General features: G+C 48.0%; 1 protein-coding gene across 1 annotated transcript; it reads left to right on the top strand.

Annotated features, from left to right (window-relative positions):
* Window positions 1–1,652: 1,652 nt before the first annotated feature.
* LOC129710073 (keratin, type I cytoskeletal 19-like) lies at window positions 1,653–14,628 on the top strand. Its single transcript, XM_055656777.1, has 8 exons — window positions 1,653–2,179; window positions 5,683–5,765; window positions 7,123–7,279; window positions 8,183–8,344; window positions 8,772–8,897; window positions 8,983–9,203; window positions 11,503–11,540; window positions 14,405–14,628. Exons 1-8 carry the CDS (start codon window positions 1,727–1,729, stop codon window positions 14,506–14,508), a joined length of 1,344 nt encoding a protein of 447 aa, XP_055512752.1. The 5' UTR covers window positions 1,653–1,726; the 3' UTR covers window positions 14,509–14,628.
* The last annotated feature ends 217 nt before the right edge of the window (window positions 14,629–14,845 follow it).

Here is a 14,845-nt window from a genome sequence, read left to right as displayed (position 1 = left end):
GAGCTACGTTAAATGTAGTTGCATCTGGTTGGGTAACTATAGTTGGGTGGAGATTATTCCATGCTTTAATTGTGTGTGCGGGGGAAGAACGAATTGCTGTACCAACACATCTGTCTTTGTAGCTGGGATCACAAATTGGATCCAATGCCCTCGTCTGCTCCTAATTGGTTTGGGTTTGGTGTAGGTCTTGTGATCTATGACCATTTAACATTTTGTAAAAACAGGTCAAACGGTGAGCTTCACGTCTGTCTGTCTTGGAGAGGGTTCCTCCCCGACCAGAGAATTCAGAAGTTTGGTGACACTTGCTTCTCCCTCATAGGTGTTAGTAACAAATCGAGCTGCCTGTCTTTGGACTCGTTCGATGGAAGGAATGTTTTTATTTGTGTATGGGTAGGGTCCCATGCTGCAACTGCGTAGTCCAAATGAGGTCTAACGAGGGTGAAGTATAGCTTCTCCTTGACAGAAGTTGAACGATGATGAAAGTTGCTCCTCAGAAAGTTTAGGACACCCGTTGCTTTCACCGTTGCGTGATGAGTCTGACCATTCCAACACAGACCGTTCTGCAATTTGATGCCAAGATACTTGGTTTGTTTGGATTCTTCAAGTGTGGCACCAAGTATATTGTAAGATGTTTCGCTTGGATTCCTCTTTCTGGTGACACGCATGGTTTCACATTTGGAAGGGTTGAACTGCTGCCCCATTGTTGTGACCACTCAACCATAGTATCGAGATCCTTTTGGAGATCATCTTCATCATCAGCTGACTTGATTGGACGGTACAGCAAACAATCATCAGCGAATAGTCTGGTCGTACTTGCGACTTTTTCCATGGATGTCATTAATGTAAAGCAAAAATTCAATATGATCATGGCTGATCATCCAACTCAGTATCCCATCCCTGCCTGCCTCTCTCCATACCCCCTGATCCCTTTAGCCACAAGGGCCACATCTAACTCCCTCTTAAATATAGCCAATGAACTGTGTGGCCTCAACTACCTTCTGTGGCAGAGAATTCCACAGATTCGCCACTCTCTGTGTGAAAAATGTTTTTCTCATCTCGGTCCTAAAAGATTTCCCCTTTATCCTTAAACTGTGACCCCTTGTTCTGGACTTCCCCAACATCGGGAACAATCTTCCTGCATCTAGCCTGTTCAACCCCTTAAGAATGTTGTAAGTTTCTATAAGATCCCCCCCTCAATCTTCTAAATTCTAGCGAGTACAAGCCGAGTCTATCCAGTCTTTCTTCATATGGAAGTCCTGCCATCCCAGGAATCAGTCTGGTGATCCAGGGCTGTGGGGATGTTTGGAGTCCGGGGACCACGCACACTTAGAGAGGACTAAGGCGTAAGGACTAAGACTTAGAGAGGCGCTCTTGAAGAAGGGTTTCGGCCCGAAACGTTGCCTATTTCCTTTGCTCCATAGATGCTGCTGCACCCGCTGAGTTTCTCCAGCTTTTTTGTGTAACCGACCACCCACACTTGTTGGGCCGGACTGTGCCGCTGGCAGGGAGGCAGGAGACATGTGGTTCCACCGGCTGCAGCAATGCAGGTACCTGAGCCAAGACACCCTGGTTCCTGGTTCTAAACCTGACCGTCTACATTCTGCGGGTCAGACCGGACTGCCGCACCCTCAGCGATGTTGTATTTAAAGTCCCGGGCGTTTTGGGTCCAGACACAACCCTGCTCTCTCAGGCTGAGTTTACGAGGCTCCACATCTCCAGACTAACCATGCAGTCCTACGGCTTGCAGCAGGATCACTCGAGGCAGTCCCGCCGGTCCGGGTCAGTGGTGCTCAGCTCTAACCGTTCACAGCGGATGAGTGTGGGGGGCGCCGGCAGTGGCGGGGTGGGAACGGTACGCCGAGCCGCCAGTGTCTACAATACCCCGAGGCGGGGCACCCGTATCTCCTCCAGCTATGCCCCCAACAAAGGCAGCAACATCGGCAGCTTCTACTCGGGGCAGCACAACTCGGGGGGGCTGGCGGCTTTCTCCATCAACGAGAAGCAGACTATGCAGAATCTCAACGAGCGCCTCGCCACCTACCTGAACAAGGTCCACTCTCTGGAGAAGTCCAACCACCAGTACGAGCTGCAGATCCGAGAGTTCTACGACAAGAGGTCTCCCGCCGACGTCCGAGAGATGGGAGACCACTGGAAGACCATCAGCAGCCTCCGTGCCCAGGTGAGTGAAACCTCTTAGGTCAGATGAGTGCTCTGTCCAGGTGAGTGGATCTCTGTGTCCAGGTGAGTGGATCTCTGTGTCCAGGTGAGTGGATCTCTCAGTCCAGGTGAGTGGATCTCTGTGTCCAGGTGAGTGGATCTCTGTGTCCAGGTGAGTGGATCTCTGTGTCCAGGTGAGTGGATCTCTCAGTCCAGGTGAGTGGATCTCTGTGTCCAGGTGAGTGGATCTCTGTGTCCAGGTGAGTGGATCTCTGTGTCCAGGTGAGTGGATCTTTGTGTCCAGGTGAGTGGATCTCTGTGTCCAGGTGAGTGAGTGGTGGGTCTCTGTGTCCAGGTGAGTGGATCTCTGTGTCCAGGTGAGTAGATCTCTGTGTCCAGGTGAGTGGATCTCTGTGTCCAGGTGAGTGAACCTCTGAGGATTTAGACCAACTCACCACCTTTACAACCATGGTATCATCAACCAAGGGGCAGATAGGGTAGACAGTCAACACCTTTCCCCGGGGTGGGAATGTCCGAGCTAGAGGGTGGAGCGTGAAGGTGAGACGGGCAAAGTTTAAAGGACATGTGTGGGGAAGGTTGTGGAGCCTGGAATGTGCAACCATGAGTGGTGGTGGAGGCAGACATGATAGTGATGTTTTAGCTAGGTACATGGATATGTGGTGAACGGATGGATTGCGTGTCGGCAGATATAATTGGTCCTGGCATCATGTTTGGTGCATTCATGATGGGCCGAAGGGCCTTTCCCTGTGCTGTACTGTTCTATGCTCCAGCTCTGCAGCCAGGTTCTTGGGCCATCTTACATCACTTTCACCTCTAGGTCAGATCTTCATAGGATCAGACTGCCCATGCTTTGATTGAGTAAAATTGAAAAATATAGTATGAAAACAGGCCATTCGGCCCACCGGGTCCACACACCGATCATCGACCTCCCATTCACACTAGTTCTATGCTATCTCATCTTCACATCCACCTCCTACACACCAGGGGGCAATTATCTCACAAGCCCCCACGTCTTAGGGATGTGGGAGGAAACCGCAGCACCCATGCAGTCACATGGAGAACATGCAAACTCCACACAGGCAGCATCCCATGTCAGGATTGAACCAGAGTCCCTGACGCTGTCTGTGAGGCCCCAGCTCTCCCAAGCCGTGCCACCATGGTGCAGGAAGACAGCATTGGACATCAGGCCTGTGTGGCTGAGACAGTTAGGTTGACCAGGCCAGCCCTGGTCGTCTTGGTTTCCACAGAATTCTTGGCATCGATTTATTATTATCAAACATTTCTTGATTAGTGCAGAGGTCAGAGGTTGTGGGGAGAAGGCAGGAGAATGGGGTTAGGAGGGAGAGATAGATCAGCCATGATTGGATGGCTGAGTAGACTTGATGGGCCGAATGGCCTAATTCTACCCCTACCACATGACCTTGACGTGTTCCAAGATGTAGTGAGAGATTTTGTTCTGCATGGACAGTTTAGAGATACAGCACGGAAACAGGCCCTTCAGCCCACCGAGTCCGTGCCAACCAGCGATCGTTGCACAATAACACTCTCCCACACACACACACTAGGAACAATTCACAATTTTTCCGAAGCCAGTTAACCTACCAACCTGCACGTCTTTAGAGTGTGGGAGGAAAGCGGAGATCCCGGAGAAAACCCACGCAGGTCATGGGGAGAACGTACAAATTCCGTACAGACAGCGCCCGTAGTCGGGATCGAACCCGGGTCTCCGGCGCTGTGAGGCAGCAACTCTACCGCTGCGCCACCAGACAAATCGTACCGTAGACAAATACATCAGGAGAGAAAATAACTGTGTCGAATATAGTGCAGAGCAGGGTGGGGTTGAGTGGGGGGGGGGGGGGGGGGGGGGGGGGGGGTGGGGGGGGGGGGGCTGGTCAGTGGTCACTCTGATGGAACCTGGGATCCACAACACTCTACAATTTCTTGTGGTCTTGGACAGAGCTGTTGCTAAACCAAGTTGTGATGCACCTGGACAGAGTGATAGACAATAGGTGCAGGTGGAGGCCATTCGGCCCTTCGCAGTGCTTCGAGTGTGGATGATTTACTAATTTACATTGGTAGACAGAAATGCTGGAGAAACTCAGTGGGTGAGGCAGCATCTATGGAGCGAAGGAAATAGGCGACGTTTCAGTTCGAGACCCTTCTTCAGATGTTGCCTTTTTCCTTCGCTCCATAGATGCTGCTGCACCCGCTGAGTTTCTCCAGCATTTTTGTCTACCTTCCATTTTCCAGCATCTGCAGTTCAATCTCCACTATAGGAATAGGCAACGTTTCAGGCCGAAACCCTACAGGTTTCAGCCCGAAACGTTGCCTATTTCCTTTGCTCCATAGATGCTGCTGCACCCGCTGAGTTTCTCCAGCATTTTTGTCTACCTTCAATTTTTCCACCATCTGCAGTTCCTTCTGAAACATTAAAAACTAATTTACATTGTATCATTGATGATTTATCTGTGTGTTGTTGTGATAAATGTGTCTGTAAAACTCCAACGAGAATGTCATTGTTCCCTTGCCAGAAGATATGACAATGAAACACCTTTACCTCTCGATCACCTGCGCTCCCAATCAATAATCAAATGCTGCAGAAGCTGCATGAATCAATACTCCACACCACAGTCCTGTAAGAGCAGTAGTGGTCCCCCCCCCCCCCCCCCCCCCATTCCCCCCCCCCCCCCCCCATTTTTCACACAGAGAGTGGTGAATCTCTGGAACTCTCTGCCACAGAAGGTAGTTGAGGCCAGTTCATTGTCTATATTTAAGAGGGAGTTAGATGTGGCCCTTGTGGCTAAAGGGATCAGGGGGTATGGAGAGAAGGCAGGTACGGGATACTGAGTTGGATGATCAGCCATGATCATATTGAATGGCGAATGGTGCAGGCTCGAACTTCTATACTCAGGGCCGAATGGCCTCTACTCCTGCACCTATATTTCTATGTTTCTATCCCCTCCTCCCACCTCCGTCTCCCCCATCCTCTGCTCCTCACAGGTTCATAAGGGATAGGGGAAGAATTAGGCCATTCGGCCCATCAAGTCTACTCCCCCATTCAATCATGGCTGATCTATCTTTCCCTCTTAACCCCATTCTCCTGCCTTCTCCCCGTAACTCCTGACACACAGGGTCTCCTCTCCTGCCTATACTCAGCTTCCCTATCACCTGCTCTCTGCCACCACTTGGGCCCTTCCTGCAGTGTCCTGTCCCGTCCCGTCACCCACTCATCTCTCTGGGCACGTTCTCCCGAATGCTGAAGAAGGTTGTAGGAAGGAACTGCAGATGCTGGTTTAAACTGAAGATAGACACAAAGTGCTGGAGTAACTCAGCGGGACAGGCAGCATCTCTGGAGAGAAGGAATGGGTGACGTTTCAGGTCGAGACCCTTCTTCCAACTGCCTAACCCTCTGAGTTACTCCGGCACTTTGTGTTCTCCTGAATTCTCTGCTGCTTTATATTAAGGACATTGGTTCAGTAACGAATGCCATGTCTTATTTTTCAGATCAATGCTGCTTCTCTGGCTAACGCCAAGGTCCTGCTGCAGATTGACAATGCAAAACTGGCTGCAGATGACTTTAAAACCAAGTGAGTCATGTCACAGTAATGTCACACAAACACCCTGTGCTCTGCCTCACCGACTCCCTTGTGGAAGACTAACTACAGTAACTGCAGTGGAGGGGCTGGTCTTCTCAGTCTCTGTTTAGTTTATTGTCACGTGTACCGAGGTACAGTGAAAAGCTTTTTTGTTGCGTGCTAACCAGTCAGCGGAAAGACAATACGTGATTACAATTGACCCATTTACAGTGTAGAAACATAGAAACATAGAAAATAGGTGCAGGAGGAGGCCATTCCGCCCTTCGAACCAGCACCGCCATTCATTGTGATCATGGCTGATCGCCCCCTATCAATAACCCGTGCCTGCCTTCTCCCCATATCCCTTGACTCCACTAGCCCCTAGAGCTCTATCTAACTCTCTCTTAAATCCATCCAGTGACTTGGCCTCCACTGCCCTCTGTGGCAGGGAATTCCATAAGTTCACAACTCTCTGGGTGAAAAGGTTTTTTCTCACCTCAGTCTTAAATGACCTCCCCTTTATTCTAAGACTGTGTGGCCCCTGGTTCTGGGCTCGCTCAACATTGGGAACATTTTTCCTGCATCTAGCTTGTCCAGTCCTTTTATAATTTTATATGTTTCTATAAAATGCCAGTGAATACAAGCCTAGTCTTTTCAATCTTTCCTCATATGACAGCCCCGTCATCCCAGAGTTGCTCCAGCACTTTGTGTCTATGGATGGAATGTAATCCGAACTAGTGTGAGGTGATGCATTTGGGGATGTCAAATACTGGCTGAACGTAAAATCCCAAAAATGTCCCAAAAATGCCGCACAGATGGATGGGGTAGTGAAGGCAACACTTGGCCTCCATGGCCCAATCCACTGAGTATAAGAGTTGTGCCGTACTGTTCCATCTATCTGGTGTGACTTCATGTTACAGCTGTACGGAATGTTGTGTACAGTGCTGGTCACCACACTAATGTGCTAGCATTGGAGGGAGTACAGAACAGTGAAAGGCCTGGATAGAATGGATGTGGAGAGGATGTTTCCACTAGTGGGAGATTCCAAGACCAGAGGGCACCGCCTCAGAATAAAAGGACGTTCCTTTAGGAAGGTGATGAGTGGGAATTTCTTTAATCAAAGGGTGGGGAATCTGTGGGATTCCTTGCCACGGAATGATGAGGAGGCCAAGTCAGTGGATATTTTTAAGGTATAGATTGTTGATTAGTACGGGTGTCAGGGGTTATGGGGAGAAGGCAGGAGAATGGGGTTAGGAGGGAGAGATAGATCAGCCATGATTGAATGGCAGAGTAGACTTGATGGGCCGAATGTCCTGATTCTGATCCTATCACTTATGAACATTGACGAGCCCCGTTGTGTGTCCTGCAGGTATGATTCAGAGCTGGCCATCAGGCGTGGTGTGGAGATGGACATCGCTGGGTTGCGTAAAGTCCTAGATGAACTGACCATGGCCCGAAGTGATCTGGAGTCACAAATCGAAGCAATGAAGGAAGAACTAATCTACATCAGGAAGAGTCATGATGATGTGAGTAGTACACGATGGAAACGTTGATGCCATTCGTCATGTAGTTGGCTTGTGGCATCAAGGAGCCAACTTTGATTGTGTGACAGGGAGAAAGTGCAGACTCCACCCAGACAGCACCCGAGGTCAGGATTAAATGCGGCTCTCTGGTGCCGTGAGGCAGTGGCTGCACCTGCTGCACCACTGTACCTCCCTTAAACCAACCAATGGTTTTCTCAATGGAAAGTGCTGGGGTCACTGCATCGAGGCAAATTCCTTGTATGTGAATACTTGGCCGATGAACTCATGAACTCATTCATCCATTCATTCATTCATTCATTCATTCATTCATTCATTCATTCATTCATCCATTCATTCATTCATTCATCCATTCATTCATTCATTCATCATTCATTCATTCATCATTCATTCATTCATACATTCTAATGGCTTTCATTGTAATTTCATCAAGTCCAGAATCTCCCTCCTGCTTCCACACCTCAACACCATTTGCCACAATCCATATCTTCCTAATGCCCTCACGTTGCGGTGAACTTTCGGCCACTGAGCAAAGTCCTTTGAGATGACATTCCCCAATCAACACTCCTTCCAATCTGTAAAACTGGGAAGGGTTTCGGCCCGAAATGTTGCCTATTTCCTCCGCTCCATGCAAAGAGTTGAACAATCTCCACTATAGGAAATAGGCAACGTTTCGGGCCGAAACCCTTCGGGTTTCGGCCCGAAACGTTGCCTATTTCCTTCGCTCCATAGATGCTGCTGCACCCGCTGAGTTTCTCCAGCACTTTTGTCTACCTTCGATTTTCCAGCATCTGCAGTTCCTTCATAAACAACCAGCTTTAATACCCTATCCTTTGAGACGGTAGGATGAATATTCGAGGTCTGAATCTCTTTTTTCTCCCTTGTTAGGAAATGAAATCTCTCCGCCACCAGCTGCGCGGCACAGTCACCGTGGAAGTGGACGCTCCTCCGGCCAAGGACTTGACCAAAACCCTAGCCGAACTGAGAAGCAATTACGAATTAATGGCAGAGAATAACCAACTGGAGGCTGAGAAATGTTTCAAGGAGCAGGTACCTATAATTGGAACAATATCTGGGTGCCGGCAGGCTGCTGATTGCAATGTGGGAATCTGTTAAAAAAATCCTTTGTGGTCAAGTTTGGAATAAAAATGTCTATTGACATTTACAATTGATAATTGGAGAGGTTGTGGTTTCAAACAAATAAATTCCAGCCATAATCACAATGAATGGTGGTGCTAGCTCGAAGGACCGAATGGCCTCCCCCTGCACCTATTTTCTATTTTCTATATTGGGTTAGTTTTTATTAAATCTTTCCACTCTCATCTTAAATCTATGTCCTCTGGATATTCATTTCCCTTCCCTGGGTAAAGGATTCTGTGCATCTCCCCTTTCTAAGGTATTCCCCTCTTGATCTTATACACCTCTATAAGATCCTCCTGCGTTCCAAGGAATAAAATCCTTTATGTTTTTTTTTCAGTCGAGTGTTGTCAAACAAACGATGAGTACCAGCAGCCAACAGGTGTCCAAAGAGAAAGAACAATACAATGAGCAGAGGCGCAAACTGCAGTCGGTGGAGATTGATGTACACACGCTCATGACTGTGGTGAGTGCTGTGTCAGGTTTTGCCCCTCAGCGGTTTATCCTCTCCACACCCGTCAATGTTACTCATTGTCAATGTTTTAATGCAGAAATCATCGCTGGAAGCCAACCTGCAGGATACGGAGGAGCAGTACGCCGACCAGCTGCTCAACCTCGAGGACATCCTCAGCGATCGGGATGCAGAGTTGTCCCAGATCCAGATGGACATGCAGAGGCAGAGCCAAGACTACACACAGCTCCTGGACATCAAAACCAGGCTGGAGATGGAGATCGCCCAATATCGCCGTCTCCTGGATGGAGAGCATGTCAGGTGGGACGATCATCCAAACCTCAAACCACTTCTTCACCCAGACAGTTGTGGATCTGTGGAATTCTCTGCCACAGAAGGCAGTGGAGGCCAATTCACTGTGTGTATTCAAGAGAGAGTTAGAGTTATTGTAGCTCTTAGGGCTAACAGATTCAAGGGATATGGGGAGAAAGCAGGAACGGGGTACTGATTCTCAATGATCAGCCATGATCATATTGAATGGCGGTGCTGGCTCGAAGGGCCGATTGGCCTACTCCTGCACCCATTGTCTATGTTTCTATCATTGACCATTGACCGATGCACAATTCCTCTCCTCTCCTTCCCTCGTGCTTCATTAACCTGTAAATGTTACAAATAATTTTGGTAAAAGGCAAAAAAACAGACAAAGTGAAGCTTTGCTACCCAGATGCATTGCTTGACCAATAGACTGATGCAGTAGGCCACTCTGCCCCTCAATCCTATACTCCAGTCTGAAGAAGGGTCTCGACCCAAAAAGTCACCCATTCCTTCGCTCCAGAGATGCTGCCTGTCCCGCTGAGTTACTCCAGCATTTTGTGTCTACCTTCCAATAATGGCCTGAGTTTAGACTTTTAGGCTTTGGAGATACAGCATGGAAACAGGCCCTTCGGCCCACCATGCCTGCGTCGACCAGTACAGCCCGTACACCAGCACTATCCCACATGCTAGGGACAATTTATAATTTACAGAACTCAGCTAACCTACAAACCTAATGTCTTCAGAGTGTGGGAGGAAACCAAAGCACCCGGAGAAAACCCACGCAGTCACAGGGAGGACGTACAAACTCTATACAGACAGCGCCCGTAGTTAGGATCGAACCTGGGACCCTGGCGTTTGGGGCGGCAGCTCTACCGCTGTGCCACCGTGATGCCCAAATGATTGAATACAGTCTGATTGGCACCTCAACACCTGATCTCTGCTGTTGCATCTCACTCCCTTAGAACATAGAACGTACACCAGTACAGCAGAGGGACAGGTCCTTTCCCCAAGCTGCCTAGGCCAAACATGTAGACAAAAATACTGGAGAAACTCAGCGGGTGAGGCAGCATCTATGGAACGAAGGAATAGGTGACGTTTCAGGTCGAGACCCTTCTTCAGACCGATGAGGGGATGGCGGGGGGGGAAAGAAGAAAGGAAGAGGCGGAGACAGTGGGCTGTGGGGAGAGCTGGGAAGGGGAGGGGAAAGAGGGAGAAAGCAGGGACTACCTGAAATTGGAGAAGTCAATGTTCATACCGCTGGGGTGTAAACTACCCAAGCGAAATATCAGGTGCTGCTCCTCCAATTTACGGTGGGACTCACTCTGGCCATGGAGGAGGCCCAGGACGGAAAGGTCGGATTCGGAATGGGAGGGGGAGTTGGTTCTGCCAATTTAATCACACTGATATGCCTGGCATTCGCTCCATTCCATCAGAGGTATCTCTGGAGAGGGTCAGAGGAGGTTAATGAGAATGATCCCAGTGGGTTATCATATGGTGAGCGTTTCACGACACTGGGCCTGTACGCGCTGGAGTTTAAAAGGATGAGCGGGGACATAATTGCAATGTACCGAATAATGAAAGGCCTGGATAGAGTGGATGTGGAGAGGATGTTTCCACTAGTGGGAGAGTCTAGGACCAGAGGTCACAGCCTCAGAATTAAAGGACGTTCCTTTAGGAAGGAGATGAGGAGGAATTTCTTTAGCCAGAGGGTGGTGAATCTGTGGAATTCATTGCCACAAACGACTGTGGATGCCAAGAAAAAGGGTATTTTTAATGCCCCTGTCCCACTTAGGAAACCTGAACGGAAACCTCTGGAGACTTTGTGCCCCACCCAAGGTTTCCGTGCGGTTCCCGGAGGTTTTTTGTCAGTCTTCCTACCTGCTTCCACCACCTGCAACCTCCGGCAACTACCTGCAACCTCCGGGAACCGCACGTAAACCTTGGGTGGGGCGCAAAGTCTCCAGAGGTTTCCGTTCAGGTTTCCTAAGTGGGACAGGGGCATAAGGCAGAGATAGATAGATTCTTGATTGGTACGGGCATCAGGGATTATGGGGAGAAGGCAGGAGAATGGAGTTAGGAAGGAGAGTTATATCGGCCACAATTGAATGGCAAAGTAGACATGATGGGCCGAATGGCCTAATTCTGCTCCTATCACTTATGAACTTTGACCTCCATCTCTGTCCACTCCAGCTGTAAACCCACAGCTTTTGAAGGACTGAGCACTGAACTTCATTCTTTACAGAATCTTATTTGACCAATTGCTTTTTGTTTGTTGCCTAATTATTACTCTTTTTGTCTTCAACAGCCACACAACGGAAGTCAAAACTGTCGAAGTAGTCAAGGGTAAGTACTGAGTACTGTCACTAATTGATGCGTTTGATATAAGCAGCAGGGTGGCCAACCCTGGGATCGCTGTCACTGGTGGGATGGGTGAATGGGTGGGGAGAGAAAACCCTCCCCAGTCTGGACTCGCTCCGTCTCCCAACTGCTGTGTTTGTGGTAGACAAAAGTGCTGGAGAAACTCAGCGGGTGCAGCAGCGTCTATGGAGCGAAGATCCTACAATCTTAACCAGTCCTCCACCATCAGCTCCACCTCCAGCTCACTCAGGAAAGCACCAACATTCAAGAGAGTTTATTGTCATGTGTTCCTGATAGGACAATGAAATTCTTGCTTTGCTTCAGCACACCAGAACATAGTAGGCATTGACTACAGAACAGATCAGTGTGTCCATATACCATTATATAAATATACACACACACACATGAATAAATAAACTGATAAAGTGCAAATAACAAATAATGGGCTATTAATGTTCAAAGTTTTGTCCGAGCTGAGTTTAATAGCCTGATGGCTGTGGGGGAGTAGTTATTCCTGAACCAACATAATCACGGACTTGTCCAAACCACTCATTCCCTTTGCTTCCCACTCCCATCGGCCAGACAATGCAGAGGCTTCAAAGTGTGCACCACTAGACTCAGGAACAGTTTCTTTGCCACTGTTATTAAACTTATGAATTCCCTTTCCATAAGCCAGCGTCCTGTCCGATTTATGTCCACCTCATTGTGGACATTGGCTCTGGAACTGATGCACAACAGTGGACACAAAATGTTGTAGGAAGGAACTGTTCGTGCTGGTTTAAACCAAAGATAGCCACAAAATCCTGGAGTAACTCAGTGGGACAGGCAGCATCTCTGGAGGCAAGGAATGGATAATGGGGTTTCAAGTTTTCTGGCCGCAGATGGTTGATAGGTTGGTCAGCAAAAGACATCTTGCTAATAGAAGGTAGACAAAGATCCTGGAGAAACTCAGCGGGTGAGGCAGCATCTATGGAGCGAAGGAAATAGGTGACGTTTCGGGTCGAGACCCTTCTTCAGACTGATGTGGGGGGAGATGGGGGGGGGAGAAGAAAAGGAAGAGGTGGAGACAGTGGGCTGTGGGAGAGCTGGGAAGGGGAGGGGAAAGAAGGAGAAAGCAGGGACTACCTGAAATTGGAGAAGTCAATGTTCATACCGCTGGGGTGTAAACTACCCAAGCATTCTCGGGTCTTGCTAATAGTAGGACACTTTCTATATTAATCATGACCGCTATTGTATTGGGCTGTGGCCATTGGCACCAAATTCAGATTCTGCCCAAGTATCTTTAGCAAAGAAAACCCATTTATCGGACAAGAGTTCTCAGATATGTGACACTATATCTTCAGATTACATACTGTTCTTCATGGAGGATCCTCAGTGTATTTAGTTTAGTTTATTGTCACATGTACCAAGGCACTGTGAAAAGCTTTTGTTGCATGCTAACCAGACAGTGTAAAGACATTACACAATTACAATCGAGCCATCCACTGCACACAGATACACGATAAAGGGAATAACGTTTAGTACAAGATAAAGTCCGATTGAAGATATTCCAAGGGTCTTCAATGAGGTTGATAGTGGCTCAGGACTGCTCTCCAGTTATTGGTAGGATGGTTCAGTTGCCTGATAACAACTGGGAAGAAATAGTCCCTGAATCTGGAAGTGTACGTTTTCACACTTCAAGTCCAAGTTCAAGAAAGTTTATTTGTCATGTGTCCCTGATAGGACAATGAAATTCTTGCTTTGCTTCAGCACAACAGAAAATAGTAGGCATTGACTACAGAACAGATCAGTGTGTCCATATACCATTATATAAATATATTATATATATATGGTGGCCGATTGGGAAAGGGGGAGATGCAGCGAGACCTAGGTGTCATGGTACACCAGTCATTGAAGGTAGGCATGCAGGTGCAGCAGGCAGTAAAGAAAGCGAATGGTATGTTAGCTTTCATAGCAAAAGGATTTGAGTATAGGAGCAGGGAGGTTCTACTGCAGTTGTACAGGGTCTTGGTGAGACCACACCTGGAGTATTGCGTACAGTTTTGGTCTCCAAATCTGAGGAAGGACATTATTGCCATAGAGGGAGTGCAGAGAAGGTTCACCAGACTGATTCCTGGGATGTCAGGACTGTCTTATGAAGAAAGACTGGATAGATTTGGTTTATACTCTCTAGAATTTAGGAGATTGAGGGGGGATCTTATAGAAACTTACAAAATTCTTAAAGGGTTGGACAGGCTAGATGCAGGAAGATTGTTCCCGATGTTGGGGAAGTCCAGGACAAGGGGTCACAGCTTAAGGATAAGGGGGAAATCGTTTAAAACCGAGATGAGGAGAACTTTTTTTTCACACAGAGAGTGGTGAATCTCTGGAACTCTCTGCCACAGAGGGTAGTTGAGGCCAGTTCATTGGCTATATTTAAGAGGGAGTTAGATGTGGCCCTTGTGGCCAAGGGGATCAGAGGGTATGGAGAGAAGGCAGGTACGGGATACTGAGTTGGATGATCAGCCATGATCATATTGAATGGCGGTGCAGGCTCGAAGGGCCGAATGGCCTACTCCTGCACCTAATTTCTATGTTTCTATATTATACAGCTCACACAGTTTAGTTGAGTTTACTTAAGTTTAGAGATACAGCGTGGAAACAGGCCCGTGTACATGTTGTCTGCAACATTTCTACCATCACTACACTTCCAAAATATTTCATTGACTGTGAAAGAGTTGAAGTCAAGTGTATTCGTCACATACACATACGACATGTGCAGTGAAATGGAATGTGGCAATTAATGCTCGCGGACTGTGATCCTTTCTACTTGTTTTATTACTAATTACTCCCATGTTTGTTTCTTTAAGCACCGGAAGTGGTGACTACCAAGAAGTATATAACCGTTACAGAGACGTTGGTTGATGGGCAGGTTGTCGATTCGCGTGAGGAGGTCCAAATTAGTAAACAATAAACAGCCCCTCTCTCTCTCTCTCTCTCTCACCTGACCAAGATGATATCAACTCCAGACATTGCTTTGCTCTTTAAATTCCTGGTGACCTTCAAATAAAGTCGTTTCTAATGATGCTTGAAACACGTGTCTGGTTTATTGGTGTCAACTCGTTGTAACTATCAGTAGGATTATCAGAGGGGGGGGCGCTGAGAATAAAGGGGGGGGCCGAGGGGTTAGAAGGAAGAAGGAGCATCGGGACTATATTGAATACTTTTATACATTTGTTGCATGTCTTACGTATTAGAGTCATAGAGAGATACAGCGTGGAAACAGGCCCTTCGACCCAACTTGCCCTGGT

The sequence above is a fragment of the Leucoraja erinacea genome, chromosome 27 (genome assembly GCF_028641065.1).
Source record: "Leucoraja erinacea ecotype New England chromosome 27, Leri_hhj_1, whole genome shotgun sequence".
Classification (NCBI taxonomy): Eukaryota; Metazoa; Chordata; class Chondrichthyes; order Rajiformes; family Rajidae; genus Leucoraja; species Leucoraja erinaceus.
This window is presented reverse-complemented; position numbering and strand designations above follow the sequence as displayed.

Coding starts and splice junctions, on each gene's coding strand:
- LOC129710073 (XM_055656777.1), top strand. CDS start 1,727: ATGCAGTCCTACGGCTTGCAGCAGGATCACTCGAGGCAGTCCCGCCGG. Junction 2,180..5,682: donor TCAGCAGCCTCCGTGCCCAG/GTGAGTGAAACC, acceptor CTTATTTTTCAG/ATCAATGCTGCTTCTCTGGC. Junction 7,280..8,182: donor TCAGGAAGAGTCATGATGAT/GTGAGTAGTACA, acceptor CTCCCTTGTTAG/GAAATGAAATCTCTCCGCCA.